Source organism: Nycticebus coucang, chromosome 9 (assembly GCF_027406575.1).
Source record: "Nycticebus coucang isolate mNycCou1 chromosome 9, mNycCou1.pri, whole genome shotgun sequence".
Classification (NCBI taxonomy): domain Eukaryota; kingdom Metazoa; phylum Chordata; class Mammalia; order Primates; family Lorisidae; genus Nycticebus; species Nycticebus coucang.
The window spans coordinates 109,143,600-109,155,960 of NC_069788.1; the positions used below are offsets into that span (position 1 = coordinate 109,143,600).

The 12,361-nt window shown below is 39.5% G+C and overlaps 1 protein-coding gene across 8 annotated transcripts in view; it reads right to left on the reverse strand.

The window, feature by feature from the left end:
* Positions 1 to 12,361, reverse strand: part of GPATCH2L (G-patch domain containing 2 like) — a 143,658-nt gene that overhangs the window by 79,837 nt on the left and 51,460 nt on the right. For 7 of the 8 annotated variants that reach the window (XM_053601944.1, XM_053601943.1, XM_053601948.1 and 4 more), the window contains exon 9: positions 3,835 to 3,929. In XM_053601944.1, coding sequence (XP_053457919.1) covers positions 3,835 to 3,929 — 95 coding nt within the window. Of the gene's footprint in view, positions 1 to 1,306; positions 1,977 to 3,834; positions 3,930 to 12,361 lie in introns of those variants that run through there. The other variant, XM_053601947.1, reaches the window with a different exon arrangement.

The following is a 12,361-nucleotide window of genomic DNA, read 5'->3' on the forward strand; positions in this document are numbered from 1 at the left end:
CATGCGAATTCCGCCTTGAGGAATGTTTGCACTCGTTCTCTCAGAGAACAATGCAGTGTATTTCAAAGCAGAATAAAACAGGATACAATCCACATGTCCATCAAGAATGTACATTTCATCGGATTCATACAATGGAATATTACATATAAGGCAGTTAAAAAGGAATGGATTCTCACAGGGCATGGGCGAATATTTTAACTTATAAAATATGCCATATAGTTTGATTCCACTTATTGACTGATTTTGCATGTTATTGATTCAAAAACATGAAAAACCAGACAATATACAGGATGTCCATAAAGTTATTGAGCAATTTACAATGCAAACCTATTTGAACTTTATGGACACCCTGTATTGCTAAAAGATACATATATCTATTAAAACAACTTAGGAAAAAATGATAAACAAAAAACAATCAGAATAACTTTGACCTCCGTGGAGGGTGGGAGGCAGATTTTAGACGGGAGGTGCAGTGATGTTTGCTGCACTGTTTCTCTTAGTCCTTTATGTACCCACTGTAAATGTTCTTCTACGGTCATTCAGTACTTACTAAAAAATATTTTTAACTTTAAAAAACATTTAAACTTTGAAAAGACATGGAGGGCAATAAGAATTTCTCCTATGACTGCTGAGACAAGGGACATTCTAAAATGGATCTACTGATTTAATAAAAAATAAAATAAAATGGATCTACTGAATCCAACCATGGGTTTAGAAAAATATTAAAAATAACTCTCTCTTTTAAGAGAGAGCCTATTAATTTATTCATACAGTAAACACTCCAGTGAGTTTGTGCTATTGGCTAGGTATTCCTTTAGACGCCAGAGGTACAGGAGTGGGCAAAACAGATCAACACTTCCTGTCCTTGGGACTGCATCTCCAGCTGATCACTGGCCTGGTGCTGGAAACCTGATGTAACTAATTAACAGATTAACACATGCTGACTGGCCACAAGTTACCCGGGAACGCAGACAGTTTCTAGTAAAATGGCAGGTCAACAGTGTGTTAACTATTAGGTACCCTTCTCTCCGAATGATGCTCTAAGGCAGTGGTTCTCAACCTTCCTAATGCCGTGGCCCTTTAATATAGTTTCTGTGGGTTGTGAGCCACAGGTTGAGAACCGCTGCTCAAAACGTGTTTACTTTTTGAAGGCTTGGAATTTGCATACCAACAGCTGTGATCTACCATTCTAATGCAGAAAATCATTTCAAGAAAATGAAGTTTAGTTTTCATCTGGATTCCTTAAGTTTAGTACAGTACTTGATATCAAATTTTGGAGAAAACAATCCCTTTTTTCTTGTCCAAGTACATACTTTAAGAGCATATACAGCTAGCTCACTTTAGCACAAGGTGAAGATTTGCTGGGAAATCCCTGTTCCGGTGTATTAGTTGTGGAAACAGGTCTGCATGCTCCCTAGGGTCCTGGGTGTGGCTCTGAGCACTAGACACTTGACACTATAAAGCCGTAAAGGGGAGAAGGGAGAAGATAAAAAGAAGAAAATAAAGGTGCTACACTATAAAGATGTCTACTAAACACCCATGGTCATTTGCAGTTCTTTTCTCTGGCCTTTTGTTACTGTGAGTACAAAAAGACAAGGAAGACATGCTGGTTTTTCCTGCTGTTCACCTCTCTGAGCTTTATTAATACCTTTAAATTCAGTCAATTTCAACTAAAAACTTTCTACCAGTGGGGGAGGGGAAAAAGAGAAAAGATTTGTGGCTGCATGTTTAAGAAAGAAGTTGAATTCATCACAATGACAGGGGAGAGTGTTGGCAGAGATCTGAGCTATTTATTCTTTTAGGAAAATCCTATAAAGAATGACACAAGGAAGCCTCTATCTGCAGTCTTGTTCATCATACTGGTGAAGAATGCGATAACAGATGTATGCAGTTGTGTGATTTAGTACCAGGAGCTGGCCCCTGATGTGTATTAATACAGCGGCAAAGCGGAATGCACCTCTCTTCATCACTCATTCCTATAAAAGAGGTGGGATCTGAGATGGCCCGATGTTAGGCAGAGCAAGCCCATTTGTTCTACTGACTGATGGCACAGGCTCAGGCTATGTCCTTCACCTCCATGGGGCACTCAGGTTGTGGGTAGAAAAAAAAAAAGAAAATGCTCAGTGAAGCAGGGCTTAGTCAACAAGTGAGAGGAGAGGAGTTAGGCTTAGCAAGGGAACATTTAATGCACAAGTCTTGTTTAATTACTCCCACATCCTGTACATTTCCTGATTTAAATAGGAAACTCTTTCCAATGGTTCTTCTCCTGTAAAGAATTACAAACTAAAAACAGGAGCTAGATATTAAGAAAGGAAAAAAATAAAAAGATAGAGAAGGTTATGTTTTAATGCTTCAAATACCATAGAGTGGATGAAGATCTGAGTTTTGATGCAGGGCCATAGTTTAGAATCAATCCTACTATATATAAAAAGACAGAATACGGGCGGCACCTGTGGCTCGAAGGAGTAGGGCACCGGCCCTATATGTCGGAGGTGGTGGGTTTTAACCCACCAGGGCCAAAACTGCAAAAAAAAAAAAAAAAAAAAAAAGACAGAACACCGCAGTGTTTAATAGGGCAGCTCTAGAATCACAAGAAAACTGGTTTGATCTTGGCTCTGTAATTTATCGACTATGTGACCCGGAGAAAGTGATTTAACCCTTAGTTTTCTCATGTGTAAACTGGAGATAAAAACAGCATCGACTTATAAAACTATTGCAAATATTAAGTGAAATAATGTTTGCAAGAGTTTGACTCAGGGCCTGGCCATGGGAAAAGCACTAAAAAAATTTACTATGATCGGGCGGCGCCTGTGGCTCAAGGAGTAGGGCGCAGGTCCCATATGCCAGAGGTGGCGGGTTCAAACCTAGCCCTGGCCAAAAAACAAAAAAAAACAAACAAACCAAAAAAAAAATTTACTATGATCATTGTCCAACGTGAACCACCTTCAGGAAAGCAGATATCCCAAATAGAAGCTCAAAAAGGAGGCTTTCAGAGTTTGCCAAAACTTGGAGTGGGGCTCATATCTGCCTCAGGGTTTACCCTTTACTTAGCTATCAGCTGCTCTGATCTACATAATTTCTAGTATTTTCTGAGGAAAATAATCTACAATGTGCTTAATATCCAATTTTCTCACTGATAAGAATACATGACTATCCCTTTTTTCATAACATACATGCACCAAAGTACATGAATTTTAAGTGTACAGCTCGAGAATTTTTACATATGTCAATAGCATGAAACCCCCACCTCATTCAAAATAGGGAGCATTTCCAACCCCCCAGCAGGTATCTTTGTGCTCCCTCTTGATCCCTACCCCTACCAAAGAGAACCACTATTTTAGTTTCTACCAATCAGTATTAGTTTTATAAAGAAAACTGAAAAGTTTTAACCTTAAAATTTGTTTTTAATTGAAAATGTCTTGACTAGTAAAACACTACATTGTATTATTCATAAAAGCAGTAGAACGTATTATACTGTACACCAAATAAGAAAGTAAATAAATAAATCCGCGGGACTCCCAGACTACCGGCTGGACTGCCACCTCACCTGATTTTCATCAGTATGGAACTAATTTCCTCTCTGTGCTACAATAAAAGCTCAGATGACGAGATTCTTGACAGTGGAATACATAGTTTCAAACACTAGTAAACCACGCGATAGTGAAAAACAGAGTTCCCTGTCAGTGAGAACTAGGCAATTACCTCTCATAGCCTCAACCTGCCCATGTAAAAGGGGAATAAAATAACCTGTCTTACCATAAAGGCAAACAAAATACATAATTTAGTGCCTGACACACTGAAGGTGCTCAATAAATAACAACCGCCTATAATCACCTGCACTGGGGCTGGAGAGAGATGCTGCGGCCACAGGCTTCCGTTTCCTCTTGATGTCACGTGAACATGGTGGTCCCCAGTGCACGTTTGCCTGTCTGCAGATGTAAGAAAAGGAAAAATGGTTTTAACTTTGTAATTCATATCGTAAGACATTATGTTCAGCCCAGGTGAAATCCTTGAGCACAAAACCAAATGGACACCATGTTTTGCCACTAAGTGTTGGTGCAAGAATCTTCAGAATTAACCATAACTCACTCCTTACCCATGATACACACCCAATCCAAACTTTTTACCTGATTTCAGTGTAGCAGACATTCAAGATTAATTTCAATAAATATGCATTTCATTACATGCATATTTTTGTACAATTATTTTTCATAAAAACTGTAACTGCAATTGTTCTAAACTCATTAATGGAATACCTACTCCCAAGTGGTAATATATTGAAAAGTTTAATGCTGCATGAACACAGCTATTTGCATAGAATTTTAATAGGAAGTTTAACCCTTCTGCCACTATAAATCTGGATTTTTAAGACTGTCTGTATCACAACTTAAATAAATTTGGCTTCTGTGACTGTTAAAAATATTAATTATATGTCAATAATGTTTCCTCATCTGAATAGTCAGCTTATCTTAAAAACAAAACACTGAGAGCTTCAAAATTAGAAAAACAAAAGATTTTCTGAGACAATGGGCTTACCACTGAGATGGCTGGATGCTGTTTTAGATCACACTGCTCCCTACTCCTTTCTCCTCTCAATCTAGACAGATCCTGCCCCCATAAGGGCCAAGTTGAGTCTCACCTTTATACAAAGATTTCCTTAAATATTTAAGGCCTCATCTACCATGAATCAATATTAACTAGTGTAAATATATATTGTTTCCCTAGTGAAAAACAAAAAGGGCTTAATCGACTTGAGATTGAGAACAGGGATCCTGAGAAGAGGAATCATATTTAAAGTTTCGTAATTTCCCAACGATCTACCAACTGCAGCGTAAGGCACACAGCAGATCCTCATTAGCTGCTGATTAGAACTGAGATGAATGAAAAAAATGCTAATCAAATGGCCAATCGAACACTTAGAAGTTAAGTGGTACTGTTTTAAAATGGTAAATCTTGTATATATGTTACCAAAAAATGTTTCAAATAGTCGATGTATGTACCATATAAAAAGGAATCTAGTAAAATCACACCAGATGAACCCTCCCTCATTAATAGTCCCAGATGGGGATCAAGACTCTTTTCTTCCTTTTTTTTTGAGACAGTGCCTCATCTCACTCAGTGGCCCTGTGGTTGAGTCCCGTGGCATCATAGCCCACAGCAACCTCAAACTCCTGGGCTCAAGGGAGCCTCTTCCCTCAGCCTGGGACTGTAGGCACCCACAATGACACCCAGCTAGTTTTGCTCTTTTTAGTAGAAACAGGGTTCTCACTATTGCTCAGGCTGGTGTCAAACTCCTGAGCTCAAGGGATCCATCTGCCTCGGCCTCCCAGAGTGCTAGGATTCTAGGCGTGAGCCACCAGGCCCAACCCAGGACTCTTAGTATCTTAAAACTAAAACCTCAGACAAATCTAAGAGACTCTAGCAAGGCAACGAGACAATTGTTGAATTGACAAATTTTCCTATTCAGAAGCCCCCAATCTGGCAACTTCCAGTTTAAAAACACATGTTCATGTCTTTAAATAGTGAAAGCTTAAGACTCAATTCAATTTATAAACAGGAAAATATAAGAATTTGATGGAAGGGCGGCGCCTGTGGCTCAGTGAATAGGGCGCCGGCCCCATATGCCGAGGGTGGCGGGTTCAAACCCAGCCCCAGCCAAACTGCAACAAAAAAATAGCCGGGTGCTGTGGCAGGCACCTGTAGTCCCAGCTACTCGGGAGGCTGAGGCAAGAGAATTGCTTAAGCCCAGGAGCTGGAGGTTGCTGTGAGCTGTGATGCCACGGCACTCTACCAAGGGCCATAAAGTGAGACTTTGTCTCTACAAAAAAAAAAAAAAAAAGAATTTGATGGAAGCCTAAAAAATTATATTAGAAAAAAAAGAAGAAATTATGTTAGAATGCAAAGAGTGCTACAGGCCAAGATTTACAATACAAAGCCAAAGATTTGGAAAATTCCATCCAAATCACCAATTATTGGTCACTCTCTCCCATATGGACAACTAAATTAAATACCCCATGAATAGTTAATTCTGAAAACCCAAATAGTTAATTCTGAATAAATGTGTAAAACAGGGACAATAGTTCATTTCTCATGCCTTACATGCTGATTAATAATAAATTAACACCGATAACAACATCAAAAGACACAGGACTAGCGCATTGAATGGAAAGGCAGTAACTCCCTTTGAAGCCAAGACACAGGCGGAAAAGAAAGTGACACTACAAAATTTTGTTCTTCCTCAAAACAGAGAAATGTAGAGAACAGACTTTCCATCTTTTCCACAAACATGGGCCTTGAGTGCACACAGACCCAAATTCCAACCACCCATGCACTCTGATATAATCCAACCCTGCATGCTTACCCTCAAGCAGGGCTCAGAGAAACATGTTCAAATGGAGGTAACAGGTGGCACCTTAAGCTCATTAAAGGAATCTCCAAAACTTCTCAGGATAAATGCTAACACCACTGTTCAAACTAAACCATGCTACCAGACATCAGAGTGGTGGCCCCCTAGAGCAGTGGGTTCTGGGGTTCAAGGAGCTTCTGGGGTTCTTTCTGGTAAAGTTCTTTTTCTAGATCTGGATGCTCGTTACCTGGCTGTGGCTCTGTGACAATCCATTGAATACATATTTCTTTGTACATTTCTCTGTATGCATGTATTATCCTTCAATAAAAAGTTTAATGTAAAAACATTGCTTCTTCAAGACCAATGTTTACAATAGTTGAGTTTTCTGATATTAATTCTCAGAGTGCCGACTTGGGCTGAACTACATAAATCCTGCCTTTTATTTACACCTCATCCATCATTTTCCCAGCTTTGCATGTTTCATATATGTCAGCAACATGGTTAAGGGCCCATATGCTGTCAGCTCCTTTATGGATCCAGCCAGTAACACTTACTGCACACTTTTAAGAAAGGACAGACATATTTGAGAGTCAAAAGATGAAACTATTTATGCATCAAAATGTTTAAATTTTTATCCATTTTTAATAGAAATATGGTGGTTTTAAAAATGCTTACATTAGTAACATAAAAATAAGTACTTACCTATTATTATGCACATAGGTTATTATATGGCTTTATTTTCCAATATCCTTAGGGAGGGATTGAGGACTCAATGGCTAAGGTAGTCCTTATACTGCCCTGGCCCCCTAGGCCATGGTTCTTTGATCCCATTCCTTCCCTGCTTGGGAATGTTATGTGTGTGGACCCCCCCATCTGCTAAGACTCCAGCCTGGTATTTATCTCTACAGTATGCAGTCTATTCCTACCAATCCATTCCCACTTCTGATTGTTGTTCAGAACATTCTAAATCCTTCAAATTTTATAAATTCCTCTGGTTATAACTTAGGAAAGAACTAAAGGCATTCTAAGGGAACCAAATAACAAAGCTTGTTAACCAGGTAATAAAGCTTGTTATTTTGTTGTGAAAGTATGCGTGTGTGTGTGTGTGTGTGGACTATTTCCTTTCTACTCAGCAATGTTTGTACTGAGCACCTACTCTGTGCCGAGCATTGGACGAGACACTAGGGATGCAGAGAGGAAACAGACACTACAATCTGTTTCTACACAATACTACAATAGTATCCAATGTACTCAATACTATTATGAACTATTCAGAACATCAGGACGGCCCTGTGCAAGAACACAGGTGGGCTGGAAGGGCCTCTGGTGTTATTCTGGGGATCTCAGTAAGTGGGCAGGCAACTGCTGCAGCTTCTGCTTCCTATTCAAGAGGGAGTTCCAGTTTTTTTGTTTGTTTGTTTGAGACGGAGTCTCACTTTGTCACCCCCAATAGAGTGCTGTGGCGTCACAGCTCACAGCAATCTCTAACTCTTGGGCTCAAGTGATTCTCTTGCCTCAGCCTCCCGAGTAGCTGGGAGTATAGGCTCCCGCCACAACACTTGGCTATTTTTAGAGGCAGGGTCTCGCTCCAGCTCAGGCTGCTCTCAAACTTGTGAGCAGGTGATCCACCGTACCCAGCCCAGAGTTCCAGTTTTTTGTTTATTCCAAAGTAATTCTATGTTATCACTGTAGACATCAAAAATTAAGGAAGGTAAGGAAAAATGAAAAGGTGTCCCAATTTTCATTTAGGGGCATTCTTTTTAATGTGTTATTTTACTGACAGTATCGCTGTTTACTTGTTCATAAAGTAACTGAGTAGGAATGACATACAAATGCAGTAACAGAAAGGGCGAGAAAAATATATGGGCTCCACTTTCTGGCCAACACACAGAGCCCCTTCCCGTAGGCAGAAGGCTGGAACATCTTCTTAGTAAAGTACCTCAAGAATGGAAAAAGAAGTATCCAATGTACTCAATACTATTATGAAACCAATACAGATACACTAACACATTCATACAGAATGACAAAACACAGAGATAGTCCAGAAAGAAAGAAGGGAGAGGAGAGGAGGGGGAGGGAAGGGGGAGGGAGGGGATTTGGCGGGATCTTACCTCATGTACACAATGTAAAGGTACATTTCAAAACAACTAAGAGTATATTATAAATGTCTTACCATGAAAATAAGTGAGGTGATGGTTATGTTAATTAGTTTGATGTAAACATTCTACGTTGTATATCAAATCATCACATTGTACCCTATAAATGCATACAATTATGATTTAATAAAAATTAAGTTAAAAAAGGGTAGAAATTTTAATCTGACATTTTAAAATTCTTTTTCAAGAGCTGTATATGGTTGTTCTTGGGTTGCAAACCATGTACTGTCTGTCTGGGGAAGAGATCTTTCAATTACTCAGAGTACAAAAAAGACTAAGTTAAGCCACTCTTGGCAGAATTAAAACTTCATTCTCAATTGTTATAGCAGAATTACATAAGGAGCATTTACAAAATCCATATGCTGCCACCAAAATCCTAATGTAGTAGGTGGGGTGGGGGAGTGGGAACAATCCCTGATGTTTACGTTGAAATTCATCCCCAGCTCATTCTGATAAGCATCTACCTACTGTAAAAACTGCTGAGTTAAAATATCTACCAAAGTCCCAAAGCAAACCTAGTCAATAACAGAGATATAAATATTTAACCTAAAGAATAATAAAATGATTAAATGAATATAAATTGAGACAAAAATACTGTTTCCCAGTATGCAAGCAATTAACTTAGAGAAAAGACAGGCCACGCTTGTTCAGTTTCATCTGGTCAGGGCCGCAGGGACGATCTTCGCTCAGGCCAGTTCTTTTGCAGCACAAGCGCCAGGATCAGTACTTCTCCTAAGAGTGTCACATCCTCCAACTATGGTGGCATTTCTCAAAGAGAATTTAAGGGAGGGGGAAAAAGACAGTGGGGGATGGAGGGGTGGAGCAGTAAAAGCAATAAATACTCTTTAAAAAAAAAAGAAAGACCAGAAAAAGTCACTAAATTCTTATCACAAGTGTGAAGGTGAATGCTGAAGATTAACAATTAATTGGAAGAGTATTCTTTATAACCACGCATAAACATAACATTTCTATTTTACTTTTTACTGCAGGTAACTGAAAGATCAGGTGAGTTGTTAAAACTGCAGTGTTACTTAGGAAACAGGGCAGATCGCTATGTCCTTGGGGCAGGAATGTACTTTTAGGGGGAAAAAAATTACTTTGAGAAACACATGCATGTTTAATAGAACCAATGTTGGCAAAAAAATAACTGAAGTGACTGCTTTAGATTTGGAACAAAGATGGTTAGAGTCACTCCTAAGTAGAGAACAGCGTGTTTATCTGCCAGTGGCAAGCTAACTTAAGGAACAGTTCACCTTCAAAAATCACTCATTTTTAAAAGCCACTGAGAAATTCATTCTTCGTATGAAATAAAAATAAAAATTTAGGTTAAAAAAGGTTTTTGCCTTCTGTACTTTCATACAAATAAGTAACATCAGGAAAAAATATGATGTATCTAGAAGCCACAGGTCACATACATCATACATTCCAATTGTTCTCCTTAATTACTGATCTATTCACCTATTCATGGAGGCCTACCCTCCCTGTTGGACGTGGGGAGGTTAGATATCAGATGACTAAGTGGAAGTCCTATCCCCAGGAGCTCACAACACCGACTCAAAAATCAAGAACCAATAATCCAAGAAAAGGAACTACAATCAGGGAGTAAGGTGCTAGCCTAAAATGAGGGAAAGGATTAAATCTAGGAAAGTAGAAGGACCCCTTTACACTTTGGATTTTACCTTTAGAGTTAACTGGCATTTACTAAACACCCAGGAAGAAAATTATTTTCACAGACTTGCATGTGGAAAAAGATCTGGGTCTATGACACTACCGACAGCTAAGGAGAGAAAAATCACTTCACAATTATCATAGGAAACAGAGGTGGCTTAACTAGTAGAGAGCCTGGCAATGCCTCTAATGCTTTTCACTCCAATCTAACTCTCAGCAATCTGCACTAGCACCTGAAAATTCCTCTGCCTACTCCACTTCCCTCAGCTGGGGTGAGGCACATCATGGAGCTGTTTCATGCCACCCACAGGAGCAGAACTGTTTCACATCAGCTGGAAAGATGTGTATATTACAATAGAGAAACACAGAGAGAAAATGCTTCCATCACTCCACTTAGGCAGTAAGACACCAGCCAGTTCAGAACTGCGGTAAACAAGACCCTCCAACAGAAGACAAAAGATTGGAGAACTGTGTACTATATAATAGGCAGCTCCAGTAGGCTCGGGCAGCTTTACAGGCAATGTGAGATAGCAGAGACATAGCCTCACTCAAGGCTAAAACCAAGGCGCTAAAAAGGTGAGCAAGAGCTGCTGTACATCACAGCATCTTCAACAGTCTAGGACTAACAAAAGGTTCTCTCTCCCAAGCCCTGGGGTAAAACCTGAGGCTGTTTATTATGGCTCCAAAGGTCAAAATTAATAGCATGAATTGAGTCTTCTTTTTGCTCTTTGAAACGCCTTGTCAAGTGGCACAGCCAGCTGGGCACACAACTCTGATATGCAGATCGTAACGTTTGTGAACAGATAAAATGAATTACAAATGAGCTCAGCCTACCCTATTTCAACTCTCAAATGGGAGGAAGGTCTCTCGTTTTTATGCACAGTCCAAATGCCTCCTCTTATAGTCCACTTGAGACCATTTAAACACCTCAAGAATCCCTATTACATCTTATCAGCAAATGACTCTAGAGACAGCTCAAAGTTTTCACAATTGTTAAGTATCCTAGGACAGGGTGGGGTAGTAACTACACAACAAAAATAATATTAGCTACTAAGAAGTTAAATATTTACATATATTTTTTCATTTTTAACCCCACCTGTTCAATAAAAAAGCACTGATATTTCCATTTTAAAGATGAGGTAGGAGGGGGTGAAGTCATCTCAGGTGAAACCGAGATTCTTCCCCAGGGCTATCGCACACTAACATCCACATTCTACACCTCATGTAGCCTATGCCAATGGACTAGGAAATAAATGGTTGAAGCTGTGAGACTCATTCATTGGTTAAGGAACATGTATAATATCTATATGCCAGGCCGGTGCCGTCCTCACTAGAACTGAAAATAAGATCTCTCAAAGGAAAAACAGTTTATTTACAAAGGAAGCTGACTTCCGTGAAAAGAAGATATCAAACAGTGTTTTGTTATTTCAGAACTTTAAGAATAAATGGAAATGTGATGCATCACCAAATTATTATTCACGATAGAAGAAAGGTCACGAAAAGATGACCTTTCCTTTGAGTTAGAGAAAACCCCAAATTGCCATGAAACACTCAAAAACTACAACTGGTGACTTGTGCGTGACACCGGTACAACAGACTATGTGTAGCAGTTGGTAAGTTCTGGTCATCACTTCCTATGGGTAATGATATAAAATCTTACCCTTACAAGGAAAAAATCTCTCATTTGGGGGAAAGCTGGCTATAGCACTAGTCTCCTTTTACAAATTTGTGGCTGTGCCCTTGACAACAATATCACTGAATCTACCAGAATGCCAGTCACACTATCCGCTGTTTCAGCAGCAGCAATTCTTAACACCAATACCAAGTATTATTATTTAACAGCAAATCCCAATACCAGCAACCAAAACAACCAAACCTAAACGGTTTGTGACTTCATCCACACACCCAGCTAACTACCAATATCTCCACCCAACAAAACTCTGCTCCCCCCATTTATTAATACATGTGATAGGCAGTGTGCTACATAATAACACTCCTCTTCGCCTGCAGCAGAATCTCCAAAGCCCAGAGGTCCGTAAGGAATGGTGCACACAATTCTAAAGCACAGCTGTCAGGCTATTAGGCCATGGGAGTCCCTATTAAGCAAATTACAAAGCACCAGTCATAAAACCATCCGCATTCAGGGCAATAGTTCCTAACCCTGGCTGCACATAAATCACCTGGGGAACTT